Source organism: Schistocerca cancellata, chromosome 2 (assembly GCF_023864275.1).
Source record: "Schistocerca cancellata isolate TAMUIC-IGC-003103 chromosome 2, iqSchCanc2.1, whole genome shotgun sequence".
NCBI lineage: Eukaryota > Metazoa > Arthropoda > Insecta > Orthoptera > Acrididae > Schistocerca > Schistocerca cancellata.
The window spans coordinates 122,974,231-122,992,594 of NC_064627.1; the positions used below are offsets into that span (position 1 = coordinate 122,974,231).

The 18,364-nt window shown below is 38.9% G+C and overlaps 1 protein-coding gene across 1 annotated transcript in view; it reads right to left on the bottom strand.

The window, feature by feature from the left end:
• Positions 1 to 6,374: 6,374 nt before the first annotated feature.
• LOC126161375 (histone acetyltransferase KAT6A) overlaps positions 6,375 to 18,364 on the bottom strand; it is a 286,383-nt gene continuing 274,393 nt past the window's right edge. Inside the window, exon 16 of the mRNA XM_049917149.1 lies at positions 6,375 to 13,540. Coding sequence (XP_049773106.1) covers positions 10,496 to 13,540 — 3,045 coding nt within the window. The 3' untranslated portion in view covers positions 6,375 to 10,495. The remainder of the gene's footprint in view (positions 13,541 to 18,364) is intronic.

An 18,364-nucleotide genomic window follows, 5' to 3' on the forward strand; every position in this document is an offset into this window, starting at 1 on the left:
TCCTGTATTCTCTAGCTTTCACATACTAACGATACCCATACTCTATACATCCCAAATGCCTTCCAACAAGCATATGCAAATGGGTTTTCATACACAACTCTAGCCCAGCAAGCAAAAGCTGATACCTTTTCCTCCAGTAATCCCTTATTTATACAGCTTTGTTAACATCAGTCTTGTACTTCTGGCAACTCGCAGGTCTAAATAGAATCTTGAATAGATACTGTGTTAGTCCCACTCTTTGTACAGCAGCCTGTTTCCCTAGATGCTGAGAGGTGACATCAAACATTCTTTCAAATGTATGTATATGAGCTCCTCGTTCAGGCCATTAAAGCCCAAGACTGGGAGAGAAATTTGCAGGTTTTTCTGGCAATTATCTGTTGGTGAAAATATGAACTCATTCACATTTAGATATTCATATATACCACACAGCCCACTGTGCAATGAATGGTGGAATATGCTTTATGCCACTAACACACATTATCAGTTCCATTTTGTATGGAAAAAGGAAAACGAGAGCTTGTATATGCTGCTTATATAATCCTTTTGCAAAATATACAATGGAGGTAACCCATCTGAAATATGGATTTTCTAAATCCAGCCAGATCTTTTTATGAAAAGAACATAATCTTTATTCCAAAGAACTGAAACCAGAGTTCTCTAATTAGATTTACATTGGCTAAATACGGGCAATCACAATTCGGATCTACTGGGTGCCCCAGGAGGAAAGGAAACGACAGGAATGATCATTTGAAGCAAAAAAGTCTAGTAAACACGGGCTCTAAAATGCATACCTTAAGAGCTATGAGCATTTGTTCAATATGAGAGATGTTTTTCGCAGCAGGGAAGATGAACAAATGATCACAGCTCTTAAGGTATGCATTTTACAGCCCAAGTTTACTAGACTTTCTCACCATGTATAACTGTTCCTGTAATGTCGTGGAATACTGGCTATTCCTCCTGGGACACCTTGTACACTCTTGCAGTTTTTGTTCAAGGTTACTTGGAGATTATGCCAAATTTTCAGGGAGTGATCAAAAAGCTTCTGTTTGAGGGCATTGCTGCAGCATACATGCAACATAGTGCAGCTATAATGCAGGTATATAAGCACCAACGTGTAGCCAATGGATTAGTGTGGCATTTGTGTCTTTCTGATGTGCGTGTAGAAACATAACTATGGCGATATTATTAGGAAACAATTCTGAACAGGATCAACAAGCTATTATTCTTTTCTTGGCTGTTGCAGGACAAACGCCACTAGACATCCACTGGAGAATGAAAAATGTATATGGGGCAGCTTGTTAGTCGAAAACCACCATTGTGGAATGGTGCGCTGAGTTCCGGGCTGGTCGCAATATGACCCAAGATGCCTCCATATCACAAATGTCATTTTTAACATGTCACAGAAGTTACAACAACTTAAGTGGAATACACTTGAGTACCCACTCTACAGTCCAGATTATCTACTCCTGAAATTGTCATGCCTTCCGTCATTTAAAAGGGACTTGAAGGGTGACAATTCTTGCCAGACAAGAATGTGCAGTTACAGAATACTTTAGGCAGCAGGACACAGTGCTTTATGAAACAGACATCTCCAATGTGGTGCATCTGTGGGCCGATTGCCTCAACACTCAGTGATTTTGCCTGACTGGGGTAGGGATTCGTGACTGTAAGGCCTCTGAAAAAGAAACTTTAAATCATCCCTTATATTACTAACAGTGCTTACAATAGTACTGTCCTCCATAGAATTACCACACTAATTTGCCCTCATTACAACTGCTTTGTAGTGATTTCACTTTCGTCTTCTGCCAATCCAGGAAACAACCTTATGACCTACTCTGGCCTCACCCCATCACTTCTTCAGCCTTGTCATGCTGCTTCTTCCATTGGGATTATATTTTTTGTTTGTCAAGGAACTCATTAAATTATCTTTTTAGTTAATGACTGTACCACTTGTTCTTTCCTTATTACTATATTTCTTATTTTGTCTTCTCTTATGCTGCCTTTCACATATCTAAGGAACTTCCTTGTCTGACATTTCGAGGTGGAGTTGCTGAGGTAATTTGATCTTAATGTCCATCTTTCTCCATGTTGAGTTAGGTACCTGCATACTTAAGAGTAAGAACCAAGTAAGGTTACTGGTCATTCTACTAATTTGTATTTAAATGTGACAGCACACAGATGACTTACAGATGCATTCAGTAACAGTTCCACTGCTTCATTATAATGCGTTGGCTGCCGCACATTTAGTGATGAATGTTTCACTGCCAGGCACAAGGCTTGAGGCTCTGCTAGGACTGCCAGCAGCCACACAGCAGTCGTGTTAAAATTGTGGTGCAGTTCCTTCGATGGCGAAAGCTAAATTTCTAAATACAAACTCTTCTATACAGTAACTACCCAGGGATACTTTCAAGTAAGCTTTCACATTCAGCTTTTCTGTATCATTAATTTTCCACCATTACACCAGTAATTTTTTCACACAGTAGTAGTTACCCCATTCTGAGCCAATCAAGAGTAATCTCTCTCTCTCCCCTACTAGTTACTGTGTATAAAGTTATTACTTCTCAATATTTACAAGAAATTTCACGAAAGAACATAAATAGCAGGTTACAGCTAAAATTTCTAAAAGCAGATGTCTACAAGATGAGGAGCAAGCACTGCCTGTTTATCACACAGTACATTTCTGTGCATATTTTCGTAAAACTAGATTACACCATAACAGAATGAGATGCCACATTCATGAATGAAAATGATCACTGTGTTACCTAACATTGCTTGAAAAAATACAGAATGATTTTCCCATCCCCTTTCTATTTTGATTTATCAGCTTTACTCTTGGCCATGCACTACATCTATCATTTGTGCCAACTCTTTCATGATCCCCCCTCAGGAGACACCGCCTTAACGAAACACTGTCCGTGTGGGCGAGGGGGTTTGTGTGATCCAATGAAGTGGAGGGCTATGCCGGCGGTGGTGTAACTACCGGCAGGGCCTCCCAAGCCGGACAGGTCTCCACAGAGGATCCAGACAAAGTGTGTCTCACAACGTCCCGTCTAGTGTCCTGTCCTATCCTATACTGTTCTGTCCCATCCTATACATTCCCTTCATTTCCTTTTCCTCCTTGTGATTGTGTGGCAGCATACACAGTCCCCTAATGTGGACAGCGGAAGATCCTTGGAAACCAGAATGACGTTGATGCACATAGGCCTTACTGTGAAGGGATGGATAGCGTTCTGTAGTCGTGGTGAAGACAAGCTATCTAAGGGGTAAGGCCCTGAAATAAAACCTTGGCAGGTGTCCAGGCCATGAGGTGGCAGCCCCACCAGGACACTCGGGGGCTGTGGGCTGATAACCCGCACCACCAAAAAACACATATCACAGAAACTAAAAGGAGAAACAGCCGGATGGATCTTAAGGATATGACCTTTGGCCTGAAAAGGAAAACCCGTATCGGTTTTTGGAATGTAAGGACGTTGAGAGAGGCAGGAAGGCTAAGACAAGTTGAAAAAGAGATGGAGAACTATCGACTAGATATATTGGGACTACCAAGGGGCACATGGAAGAGGACAGTGGAAGGGGGAAGCAAAAAGAGTTGGCAAGACCTGGGCAGAATTGAGGCAAATGGCCAAAGACAGAGACGGATGGCGAGTTCTCCTGGATGCCCTATGCCCCCATAGGGGCCAAAGGAATTAAGTCAAGTAAGTCAAGTCTTTCATGATCGAAGTGAGTATGCTACATTTCCTTAAATGGTAATTTAAATATAAACAGTACCTTTTAAACATGACGTTCATAATTTACTCTGTCGTCATGTCTACTGGCACTGATGACTTGTTACCTGCAAAATAAACTCTTTTGCCTGTTGTGGATTAAATGAGTTAAGCTAAACACACACACACACACACACACACACACAAACAACTATTACAAGTATACAGTATTGTTAACTGTATTAAAGTTTCCTGTATTTGTTTTAGTTTAATTATGTAGCAAACTTTCTGTATTTTCATTATATATGATGTGAACCATTTGCTATATATTTCCATATTCCTAATAAATTATCTGTTCATCTCTAGCCATCATTTATAAAATGGTAAGTTAGTTGGTTGATTTGGGGAGGGGACCAAACAGCGAGGTCATTGGATTAGGAAAGCATGGGGAAGAAAGTCAGCCATGCCCTTTGAAAGGAGCCATCCTGGCATTTGCCTGGAGCGATTTAGGGAAATCATAGAAACTCTAAATCTGGATGGCCACATGCAGCTGTCGTCGTCCTGAGTGTGAGTCCAGTGTAAAACAGCAGGTGTAAAGATATTAAGTAGTGGCTTTCATTATCAACACTCACTTTATTATTGTAAGACACTTAAGAAGATCCATAATAAATGTGAACAAAGAAAACTAAGGGGAAGGAATAAGTTCACAACAGTCTGAAACCTACTGGCAATTCTACCAGGAGCTGATGGTTTATTCATTCAGTTCCAACTATTTAATTTGCTTTTTCATTTGACTGCTGCTCTCTGCACGTGCTTGTGCGCCATGTATTTGAGAGCTGTTTTAGTCAAATGAAAGTAGAATGGTGCATATTTCTGGTTAAGTGAATTTATAAGTATGAAATTTATGACACTGAAATTTCGTCTTTTTTGTCTCCGTGCAAGACTGGTCACCACGTTACTGAGCAGTATCTTTCAGGAACATTTTACCAGGCCATAAATTATGGCTATATTTCTCTTCTAACATAAGCAAAACTTGCTACTAATTTTTTTATTGTTTCTTGATGAAATGAACAATTAGTGCAGGGACTTACATCAAGTATCCAATCTACACATATATGAACTGAAGTTTCGGGTTGCAGTTGTCTGTATGTTCGGATTAGTATCAGGAATTACTGTAGGGATTTTTAGTTTTCACTTAACTGACAGGCCGATTCAAAGAGTAGATTTGTGTATGTAATTTTATAAATACTTCCAATTGGCTGAAATATGTTGAATTAAAGTCTCCTGTAAATGTGATAATGTGTCTGAAAATAAGTGGTGAATGGTATAACTCTTCAGAATCACAGTGCTCCCCAGACAAGAACAGAGTAGAGTGTGATTTTACCAAGTTATGTGGAAGAGATATCTTTTGTAGCAACTTTATATGGTAAAATATGCTTCGTGCCAATGTTGTGTAGTAGAGGTTGCTCTCTACCAATATTGCATGATGGAGGGTGTTCGTACTGATGTTTTGTGTCATAGCGGGTTACATACAGATGTAGCCCCCCCCCCCTCTCAGTTACACAACACCGCATGGCAGAGAATGCTTAATACTGATAGGGCATGACAAAGAGTGCTTCATACTAATTACACGGCGAAGGTTGTACCTACTAATGTCACATGGCAGAAGGTCCTTCATATCAATGTTGAGTCAGAGACTGATTCACACAGATGTTGCATGGCAGACAAAGATTCATAACATGCTGCAAGGCACATGTTCCTTTGTACAGACTGTGTGACAAAGGATGCTACAGACCAATGCAGCGTGTCAGAAGGTGCTTAGTACCAATGTTGCATCGTAAGAGGGCTTCATACCAATGTCTCATGGCAAAGTATCCTACATATGTTGCACGGCAGAGGGTGCCTCATAGTGATGTTGCATTGTATAATGTGGGAAAGTGTCACACAGAAAATTTATCTCGTGTCAAATTGGCACTTCAGTCAGGTGGAACCGATGGCATAGTAGCTCACAGCTCTGATTACAGCCCCATGATGTCACTCCAAATACCAACTAAATATGGCACAGATGACATTCACACCACTTCTGAACTTTCTTTGCTAGTGCTGCTTAAATTATTTAAGTTATATTCAACCTATAATATCCAGTGACCTAACACAGTATTCTGAATTTTTATCATAACTTTATGCAGTGGTCTGTCAACAAAATCACCACCATGCAAGACAAGTCACCCAACCATATATACTTAATGCTACACACGCTAAGATGCGGCTGATCACTATTCTTATTATAATTATATCCTGGGGCTGGTCACTATTCTTTATAAAAATATATTCATGTGCATAAAAACCCTGGCTCAAAAAGCAACTATTTCATATAATGTTGTTGTAGCAAGTGCCACTTATACAAAAATGTCAAACAGGCAATGGGTATCTGTAGGCTACACACAGTATATAACACAGACTATACAAAGATAAAGAGGGACATATTAAAGGATTAATCCTGACAACTGCCTTAAGTGACTCTGAGCAAATGTACAAAACCTAAATCAGGATGAATGGATGGAGATTTCAACCACTCTTTAATGTGTGTCTAGTGTAAAAACAGGATATGGTTTAACGGAGTTAAGGATTTTTTTTTTATGAAACATTTCATTTTTTTATTTTACAGTGTGAATGTATTAACAGCTTTTAATCATTCAGCGTATATACAGCCTCACTAACATGAGCAGCTATGAAGAACATTTTCACAAATTTGTGCCACAAGGCAGGGCTTCTAATCTTTATTACATGTATTTGTGACGTCCCTACCTTAGCATTACACAGAGTATGTACATTAAAAAGAATCACTAAGATTTATTGTTTAGTTCTCTTTTAATATTGTTTTCATAAAAATAATTATTATAAGAAATGTACATATAGAGACAAAAACTTAGATAAATATAGCTTACAGCCAAATACTTTTTGTATACCTAATATCACTTTTACCCATATAAATATTACACATAGCACAACAAGCTATTTTATCAGTGATTTCTTGCTCTATAAATCTAGAACTAAGGACAGCATCAAGTCCTTCCCAGATGTTCTAGAAAACATAACCCTAGACAGCAGGGACAGACCAATGACTCGCATTTATCTTCAAAACAGCCCTCTTTCAGTCAATAAATGTCAACAAAAGCTAACAAATAGTCAACACCTCTTAGTCTCTCTTTAAATTATATTATGTTGAGTGCCTTACACAACACATTTTATTAATATAGTTCTTCAACAGGATAGTCAAAGAAATTGTCAGTTCACACATTACAGAATAAAGGAAATGTCTTAAAACAAATCATTCACTTTATACAGATAAAAACATTCACAAAGCAGAAAATTTGTACCATGTGAGCTACCAATTTTTCAATTTCTTTTTTGTTTCGTTTTACATTCTCATTTGTCCTTTCACGCAAAACAGCATCCACTCAGAATATCACATTCTATTCATATCAGTTGCACAACACATACCAGAATTTGTACAATGATCACACATCTCTTATTGACATCCTCAAAATACAGTCATCAATATGGAACACAATATACATCATTAAACAACAATTGCTCATAAAAGTATCACTAATCACAGTCTTAATGGATTACTGCTCCCAGATAAGAACAGCAGAACAGTGTTTATTTACAATGATTATAAAATTACATTAAAAACCTAACACTGCAACATTTAATGTACAGATTTATGCAGTAGTTTAGCTGATAGTAAAAACTATCATCTAAAAAAATTTGAAGTCTTCAGGTGACAAACATAAATATTTAACATATTTACCTTAGCAACAAAAACAATGTTTATGGCTGCTCAACAGTCTATTTTTTGAACTGCACATACACACAAATAAATACATTAGCCAGAAGTCATTGTTGGTACAGATATATAGCACACACGTGTTGATTTAAAAGGCATAAAACTCTTTAATGTACAACCTGAATAGAAAACGAAGATCCAAGCATAGAAAATATTATACAATCTTGTTAGCACGTTTCCTAACCTACCGTGTGCCTACTCTTGCCACAGTATGGACACTGCAATCAATATGTTGTTTATTAAAAGAGTAGCTGATCATGATGTCGACCACAAAGTCTTAATTTACTTCTTGTACATATGCTATGCACTATAGCACATGTTTAAGAAAGTAACCCTGATTACAAAAGTCATAAAACACTGCACCACATATCCATCTTCCCAATTAAATGGCAATTTTATCCACACACAGCCATTAATAGCACTTTTAAACTCTGTATAGAACATCCTGACAACATTGTGAATGCTTCTAAATACAGCCAACCAACTGACTCTACAAATGTGAAAGAAAGTAATGTGTAACAGTGTCCTGAGAAAAAATCAAGAGACTTCTCCTCCTCTAAGTAACCACTACAGCATAAAGTAAAGAGTCCAAGCAGACAAAACACATTGCAGTAATGTGCACTGCCTATGTTATAAGTTACATGAATTTCTAACAAAAGGAACGCAATTCAGGAAATGTTTGTGTGTTAGTAATATATTCATTAACCAGAGGTCCATTTTTCAGTTGAGTATATGCTTTACCTACTTTCAACTGAATGTGTCATGAGACTGACATTCAAAATGAAATCACCAATGCCACAATTTTCTACTATCAACTGTATTCTCAGTCCACAGAAGCTCTGGTAGTGTCAACATTCTGAGAATAAAAACCATACAGAATATGTAACTATGTTAAGCAGATATCACTCTGTGTTGTTAAATGAAATGAATAAAGCCTTCCTTTCAACCCATTTATTGAAATCAATAGGATGCTGTCTCTCTGGTTGTGATTTAAGTAGCAATTCCAATTTTATTTTCAAAATTACATCCCACTGACAACACTTACTACCAAATAATTGAATAAACAATGGAAAACAAATGAAAAACTTGATCACAGTTAAGGGAAAAATTCAATTCTGGCAATTACATAGAAGATTATTGATGATCACAGGAATAAGTGGAATTTGTGTGTGTTGCCAGTTACCATTTTGTTTTATTCATTTTCCACCTGTAGATACAAAATAGCAACTCAGACAATTCGTGAACAAGTTTGCTGAGATTCTATCTATTTATGTCAGAATAACTATCACTTTATTTATATACAGAACATTCAATGAATCTGAAGAAACATATACAACAATGTTTACTGTTACAAAGACAATAAGAATCTTTCTGGCGACTTGGAACTTCAGTTACGTGAAAGCTGTCAACAGAATATAATGTGGTCTACGTATAACAAACCTTGTCAAAGTGTGGGTCACAAGAGGGGTGGAGGGGGGGGGGGGGAGGAGGAGGTGGCAGATTACACTGACAACAGCACAAAAGAAATCCTCTTGAGGCAATTACTGTGATCATTTAGTCTTAAATGACAACTGTATTAATGTAACACAAAAGAAACAATGTGTTTGCTTCTTGATAGAACAGGTTTCCACACTGTTCAAAAACTACACTGCATGACAGGTCCTCAGGATCATTTGCTTAATGCACAATTCTATCGCGATATGCTCGTCACAGCCTTTGTATACATTAGCCGTACCCTGAGAATTATTCTTCTATTTTTAAGTTAACTATATAAATATTCAGGGCAGAAAGCAAAACAAGACAAAGAAGCGACATTCTTTGGGGAGAGACGAGTAGCAATTCAGTAATTATACTATTTTTTTGTGCAGTATACACCAACGAAAAGGCAGTAATAATATAACCTAAGAACTAAAAAACGGAAGAAATAGCCTACAATTCCCTTCACAAATAACTGTTTGTGTTTTTTCCAGTTATGATTATAAAGCAAACTGTAGCAACATTTTCTAACCTATTTCAGTCATTTTGTGGAATAGACTCCTGCTCTGTTCCAGTCTGTATCACCGAATGGTCACTATCTTCAATTTTTGAGTTTCTTATATTCAAAATATTTTTATGGAAAACTGCAAAATATGCAGGATTTTTCAAGCTACAAAATTAGAGTATAACAATTTCTACAATTTGGACCAAAAATATCACATTAATAATGGGATACGTATTCACTACAAAACCTTCCACAACAGATCTCTCTATTACTTTTTTTCTTCTAGTAGTTTAAACACAATGGATGTCTGAACGAACAGCAGTAGCCACTTACTGTATTGGTAGGATATTTACTAGATCTCTGCCTGGAATGATCGTCCTTTGTTGGAAATGAAATGACGATACAATAGACTCAATTATGATTCTTAATGATTGAAACTTACATTAAAACTGTAATATGAGCCAGTATAATTATTCTCTGGTGATACTTGCTGCAATCTGTCTCATTCAAGAGTTATGTACTGACAAAATAATAATTTTTAGGCATATGAGAATTTCAAGAATTAGTGATATAACAAGGGGAGAGGAGCGGGTGGGAGAAAACACTTTAGCATTAAGAATACGAGTAAAGTGTTTAATAACATAAACAGGTCTGATGTAACTGTCAGTAAGTGCACATCAGCTACCATGCATTGCACTGCACACTTAAATGTTTTACACACACACACACACACACACACACACACACGAGAGAGAGAGAGAGAGAGAGAGAGAGAGATCAAATATTACAGAAGGGCAACTCCATACTGCTGTGGACATAATACAATGTACAATACCAGTGTAACAATATTACATTATTTACAATTTCACTTTACATGACTGTCCTTTTAAATGTTGTGCATGGCAATGAGAATCAAACCAAAATTTAACTTGAAAATGCCATGCCAAACTACTGGTCCTACCGACGCATAGTCCCGTTAAGTGGCTGCATTATGCTGCCATTTATATAGCCATATGTAGTGTACATAGTATTTTGCTGTGCAGCCCTCTGAATAGCTGCAGGATCCTGATACTGCGTCTGAGCCATATTCATCACACCCATTTGCATAGGAATTTGTGCCTGGTTGATAAAACCTGCAGCTGCTGTATTTGTTATATAACCTGCAACAGTTCCAGGTGTCTGCTGAGCTGTCATTCGATAACCATTTAAAGTTCCATAACCAGCTGCTGCTACCAAATTAGGATTTATTGTGACATTGGGACTAACTCTGGCAGGAGCAGCTTGCATCTGTTGCACTGTTGCGACACCAGTGCCAGCAGGAGTACGAGATGTGCGACCTCCAGTTGTTGCAACAGGTGGTGCCACAGCAGCCCCCAAATTGCTCACATTCACATTAGATTGGTGGTACTTGTAATAATTAGCAGCAGCAAGTGTCATTTGTGTTTGTATATTGGGAACTGCAGCAGGTGGTGTTGGCAGATTCCTTACAGCTTGCTGTTGCATCATCTGGTGAGTCGCTGCAGGTGGTGGAGTCATGGCTGCATGTGGATGATGAGCAGATGGGACGGGAGGAGGTGGTGTCAGGTCAACTGGTGGAGGAGGAGTCATGGTACCACAGGCATTCTGTGGTATAGCCTCCAGACCATTAGTCAGTTGCTGCAACTTTGCAAGGCTACACGAAGAAGCAGCATTACCTTGCCCACCACCAGATGGCGGGGCTGCCTGTGGTGTGGGTGTTGGTGCAGGAGTTGGCGCAGGTGTAGGTGTGGGTGCAGGAACAGGTGCAGGGGTGTGAGAATGCGGATGGGCAGCTGGTGTCTGCACATAGAAATTTGTAGTGAAATTAGCAGGAGCTGTAACGGAACAGGCTGGAGCCGTGCGATGAGCAGCAACTCCAGGAGCTTGCTGGGCTGCAGCAACACGATGCTGGATCACTGTTGTCATTGGCATGCTTACAAAAGTACCAGCTGCACTTGGCTGGAAGGCCTGAGAACTCACTGCCATTTGTGGCACACTAATGTAGTTCGCTTGGGACGATATGATGTTGTGATGATGTGGGTGGTAAGTTGTTTGATGAATTGCTTGCAGTGATAACTGCTGTGGTGGAGGCTGTTGCTGAGCTGCTTGCGATAACGTGCTTGCCATATGGTGCACTGATGGTGGTGTAGATCTTTGCCTGGATTGTTGTTGCTGGAGAGCTGCATGCTGCTGCTGAAGTGTGGGATTGTGCTGCTGCTGCTGTTGTGGTGGTGGTTGAGTCTGCTGCTGCACAGATGGTGGAGTAGACCTCTGTGTTTGTACTGGATTGCTTGAATGTTTATGCTGTGTGCCAGTACTGGACTTAGTGCGGTGATGTTGCATCTGTCGCTGAGTCTTAGCTTGAGGCTGCTGCACCTGAATAGCATGCTGAGTTTGTTGATGTTGTGATATGGGAATATGGATTGCCAAATGTTGCTGCTGGCCTAAGGAAGTAGGCACTAGCTGCTGCTGCTGTTGCTGGTGATGGAGCTGTTGCATACTGTGCTGGGGTGGAGGTGGCTGCTGCTGTTGCTGGTGCTGCTGCGGCTGTTGTTGTTGTTGTTGCTGCTGCTGCTGCTGTGGCTGCTGCTGATGGTGATGCTGCTGCTGAGCAGAGGGTGGTTGTTGCTGCTGCTGCTGCTGAGTTTGATGTTGCTGTATCTGCTGCTGTTGTTGTTGTTGTTGCTGCTGCTGTATCTGCTGCTGCTGCTGTTGTTGTTGTTGCTGCTGCTGCTGCTGCTGCTGTTGTTGCTGCTGCTGTTGTTGTTGGGATGGTTGAATTTGCTGTTGTGGCTGGTGCTGTATACATTCAGAATATGTCTGCTGGCATGACGTTTGTGTTGTGTGACTGGTCGTCTGAGGAAGAACTGAAGGGGGTCTTGGAGTCTCAACAGAGTTCTGTGCTGTCATATCATTTGAAGATATAGAAGTAGGAGATTCTAACCCCAACTGACTGACGTCAAGATCACACTGACCATACCCATGAAGAGAATGCACCGAGTTTGTTGTTGAATCTGGAGTATAGACTCCCATACTAGGTATTTCCGGCTGCGAAGGTGTTGGTGGTGTGTGTTTTACAGATCCCGGATTAAGAGGTGTTGCTGGTTGAATGGTCTCAACACTATTATCTAAACGAGGTGTTGTATTGCCACTAGGTATTTCAACAACTTCACACTGTTGTGATGACTGTTTTTCATCACCGGACGGTGCACCACTGTCAGCTTGGTCTTGTTGGCTCATTTCATTACTGAGCATGGTCGACGACTGACTGACTTCAACAGTACCACAATTGGAGCCATCACTACTGTCATCCATAATATTACCAAGTGAACTGGAATGCGTCTGAGTTGACATTGAATTAAGTTCTTTCTCCTCTAATATTATAACAGCTTGAGGTGAACCAGGTGTTTTGCTCTCAGCGTCTTTTAATGTATCAACCTGTGAACTTGCTTCATTATGTGATGGTTCATTTCTATCATCCAGCTCATTACCTTCCACAGGTTCATTTTTTGAGGGAGCACCTGAAACACTGCAGCAATCCTGTGATTTATCACTCATATTCTCCTTGTTATCACTACATTCAACTAACATAACAGCATCAGCATCATTATTTTCTGTGATGCTTGCATTATCACCCTCCTCATAATGATCATCATGTTTTTCATCACTTTTAGTAAGATCCACTTCATCTAGATCTGTCTTCACCTGAATAGGCTGCATGTCAGTTTCTTTATCTTCCTCCTCCTCATTTGTTTCAATAAGTATTACGTCTTCTTTCTCAGCTTCAGAGGCCGATTTTGAACAAGGAACAGGTGGTGGTTCATCAATTTCTGCACTAGGCTTAGGCTCATCTTTGGACTCTTGAGCTGAGAACTTTTCAGTATCTTGTTCAACCAGCTCCACACTTGGTGATTTTACATTCTCTCTCTGTTCCTCTACTAGGGGCTCTTTTTCAACTGTTGTCAAGAGCTCTTTCGCACTTTCCTGTGGGCAAAAAGTAGTTTCAAATTACTATTACAAAATGACATGCTGCAACTTCTAAGCATACAATGTGGATGGTATACATGATAAAATAATAGTTTTTGACTTCTCCACTTCTGATAGGCTTTTCCAACAGAGTCTTCACTTCAAGAATTATTCAACTTTTGTATGAGCTCTGGAATGTAAATAAGAAAACCACTGAATGAAATGCATATTTCCCTATGTCGGCACCATTAAGTTTTTATACACTCAGTTTTATAGCTTCAGAGGCACTTGTTTATCTTCAGTATCAAAACTGGTACACTTGACTGATTTTCAGATTCTAATGTGATTATCATGATTTTTTTTTTAATTCATGTAGTATTTATGGCAGTGAACACAGGGGCTTTTATGAAAGAATTACATACTAATTAGTACAATATATTTTATAAAACACAGAGGAAGTAATGGAAAAAACTGTAGCTGGTCGAAGTTAGCATGGATTTGGGATATTCTGACCAGCCTACATTTCCATTACAACTGACAACTAACATCTTATTTGTGGTGAATATTTCAAAAACACAATGAAACTTTGACCATTCAGAAACAAGTATACTGATTTAGAGTTTTCTTAAGTGCTTATTAAGGCTCATGAAAGAAAAAATCTAGTCTGGGACATAAATCAGTGTGATCTGTCATATCAAAATTATGAATGTAATTAAAGGTACCAGGATGGAGTACCACACACACAGCTCCACATTTAGTTGAGCATAATACTTCCAATTTCATCCACCTTCAATCTACATCCTCGTTCCAAAACAGCCAGTACATTTTATTTATAAAGGTCCCTCTTTATCACAAAAATTGTGCATTTCACTATTACCAGTTTTTACTATAGGCCGCCTTCAAAAATATTCTGATGTATGTATCAACAGCATAATCTATATGTGTACGTAAATAGTAAGCAGTTACTAGGTGTATAGATTTTGACATTGGCACCTACATCAGAATATTTTAGGGTCTGAAGATGGCATTGGGCGAAACCGGTAATTGTGAAATGTACAATTTTTGTGGTCAAGACAGACCTTTACAAATAAAGTGCCTAACATGATCGTGTAATCACTTATAAACTTTATGTCTTCAACTTCCAATAAAGTTAGAACTAAAATTATCTGCTCTTCATTTATTGAGACAATATCTGGCACTTGTAGCCAAAAGAAGTTCATTTCTTGTTCCTAGAGTTCCTTGACATTAAATGTTATACCTGTGTCACTACCTGAACCCCATACCTTACAATTTTAGCAATATATGACTGACATTAATTTTTATTATTTGTAGCCACATTAAACATTACAAAAGAGCTTTTTGTCTCTATACTGATGGTTAACATTTGTATTCCATAATCCCACACTGACATTGGCATCAACAATGTTGTATAAAATGTGTATCTGTAATCCTGGGATAACAATGACTAGTGGTAAAAAAACACAACCCAAAACGGAGAAATCGTGCACATCACCTCAGAAATTGTAATGTGTATATATACACATATGAACAACAAACTAATCAGTGATCTACTTTGAGAATTTGTTGATTGACATACATAATATAGTAGAAAACCTGGATGGTTCTCCAGGTAAATTATATTGGTAGATTTTGCAAAACCAAATTTTAACACACTTTTTCATACACTACTGGGGAGAGATATGAAACTTTTGGTATATGAGTGGTCAAAGTAATGAGGCAGTTGAAGTATATCCGATTTATGGTACTGTGAAACAAATCATTTTACTACAAGCCCTTCGCTTTCCATATTTTGAAAGATGGTAGCATGTTTTGTTTTTATTCAATTCCTGGCATGTCTAGGCGAGTTTCCAATTTCAGTTTCACACAGGTTGTACTTTGTCTTGTGAAGGCAGTACACGGTAATCGATTCTTCAGCTGACACACAAATGGATCACAAGTCTTAGATAAATAATTAATTCCGTTACAGCAATGAACAACTCAAAAAGTTATTTCTGTCCTTCCTACCATGTGGCATCACAGCAAAGGAGTTACAAAGCATGAGACATGTAGGGAAGGTCTTTGTTATTTTAAAATTTACCAGCTTTATTGTTGTGGAGTAATGGTCTGCAAATGCAAAAAAACTTGTAATTCATCAAAAACGGACAACTATCCACAATGTCAAGACAATCTTAAAATAAAACTTACTGAAATGATGATTTGGTTAGTACCTTGGGATGCAAAATGAGGAACATTCACATGTAACCATTCAATGATGTGGAAAATATTACTCTAAAATGGTTTCAAGGAATGAGAATTCGCAGCATTCCTATAAGTGGGAACATAATGCAAGAGAAGGCTTGTGAAATCACCCTAAATATCACTTTCACAAATTTCAATGTGTCAAATGGCTGGTTTGATTGTTTTGAAAACTGTCAAATCGTGTACAACAGGATGCCTGGATGACATCAGAAATCTTTACAAGATCTCTCAGACATTTAGATGCCAAGATGAGTACAGCAGGTAGGAAAATAGTACTTATTATTAACCAATGCTCTGTACATCCCAAGGAAACACCAGTTCTGAGGAATGTAAATGTTGTGTCCCTTCCACCAGACTGCACATCATCAACAGCCTATGGATCTTTGCATAACACACACTGTTGAAACGAAATACAGAATAGCAGCTTTCCAGAACTCAATTACATCACAGGAAAAGAAGGAAGTGATGAGACTAAACATTCTACAGGCCTGTCTGTTGCTGCCGGGAATTCGGTAATACAATAGACTGGGTTAAAATTGTTTCACTAAGGCTGGCTGTGATACAGCAACTGCTGCTGAAGGCAACATTGTAGCAGAAGTAGAATGGAGTGGAACCAAGGATGTTTCTGAAAATCGGACAGTCCAGGACTTTATTTCTTGCGAGGAAGACACTCTGACTTCATCACCCGAGATGAGTGAGCGATGTGTGAAATGATTGTGAAGGAAGACAGTGGGCTGGGAGGTGGTGGTCACAAATGACAATGCATGATTATTATTATTATTTTTATTATGAGCATTTTTTAAAAAAAAAGTACTCTGCTAAAAGAATGTAATATACAAATATGTGAGTATTGTATTTAAATTCCTAGCAGGATATTGGTAAACTTTTAATTAAATAGCATTCACACCAACTAAACATGCTTGAATTACAATTCTGGGTCCCTTCTACTGGCAAATCTCCCATTAAGGAACGTCCCGCTCAAGGAAACAATATCTGGATCTCCAGAGATTCATTAGCAGTTGATGGTCAGAGTGCAGACACCAATATGAATCACGTCAACCTCTTCAGCATCAACTACGGCCTGAAGATGGCGCATTGAAGCATCGAAACTGGTAGCTAAAAAAGAAGAAAATCATAAGGAAGCTGTAAGCATTTCATTTTAAACGGTTATGGTCCCTAAGACCTCCAGTCAACAGGATGGACATACAAAAACCCATCAAAAAGAGGCTTTACTGTGTATCCCGCCATGACCATGACAGGCTACACTAGTAACAGGGCTGCAGTAGGATGTGCAGGATGTATGCACACATTTGTTTTGCACCTTTTTGAGCAGAATTAACAGTCTTATTACAAACATTAATTTTTATTGAAGAAGGACAATGCACACCATTTAAGAAGAACAACTAACTACCTCGTTAACAGAACAAAAATTTCTTGACACTTCATCGTCTTTTTAAACAATGGAAATGAAGTCCCATGCTTCCTGACAGAGCTTAGGGGAACGGTGCGGGAGACCCACACCACCGTACTAGGCAAGGTCCTAATGAAGGTGGTTTGTCGCTGCCTTCCTCCGACTGTAATGGGGATGGAGTGATGATGATGACAACACCCAGTCATCTCGGGGCAGGTGAAAATCCCTGACCCCGCCAGGAATCTAACCGGGACCCCGTGTTCGGGTAGTGAGAACGCTACCCCAAGACCACAACCAGCGGACTTTTAAACAATAGCAAAGAAAAATATAATCCAGTCACAAAAACAGAACAAACAAAGGAGCTGTTATTCACTTCCTTAAAACTCAACACCCCCTGCCCCTCAAAATTATATCTAACACTAAACTTTAACACCTTTGAATAAATCCTACTCTTTCTGGTGTGTTATTTAAGTGATCATTTCATTTCAGTACCTATCAGTTTGTTTTTGTCCATTTTGCAAACCAAACTACCTTGGGCCTTCTTGATGAAACATGCCAGCTGGAGCATATATAAATTTTCCTTTAATAGTTTTCAAATATGCATACTTTCCATCATATTGACCAATATGCCAATTTTTGTCTACACTTACTGACATCAACAGAAGAGTTGTTCTAAAAAAATTGGAAACAATAGCACAAACCTGTTGGATTTCACCTTCAATACTTGGGAATGCTCCTGAACTGTACAGCTGAACAAACTCTTTCTGTTCTCTATTTTCAATTGAGCATTTAGTGTTCATCTTCGTTTGGGTATGTGACGAAATTTCACATTCTACGAGGTTCATTCAAATTCCAAGAACTCCGATTTTTTTTCTCCGGACTGGAAAGAGATAGAAACATGCGCATTGTTTTAAAATGAGGCCGCGTTCATTGTCAATACGTCCCAGAGATGGCACCACCGTACGGCAGATGGAATTTTACCGCCAGCGGCGAGAATGAAAACTGTTTTAAATATTTAAAATGGCGACGTTTTCCTTACTTGAACAGTGTGCAATCATTAGTTTTCTGAATTTGCGTGGTGTGACACCAATCGAAATTCATCGACAGTTGAAGGAGGCATGTGGTGAGGGAGTTATGGATGTGTCGAAAGTGCGTTCGTGAGTGTGACAGTT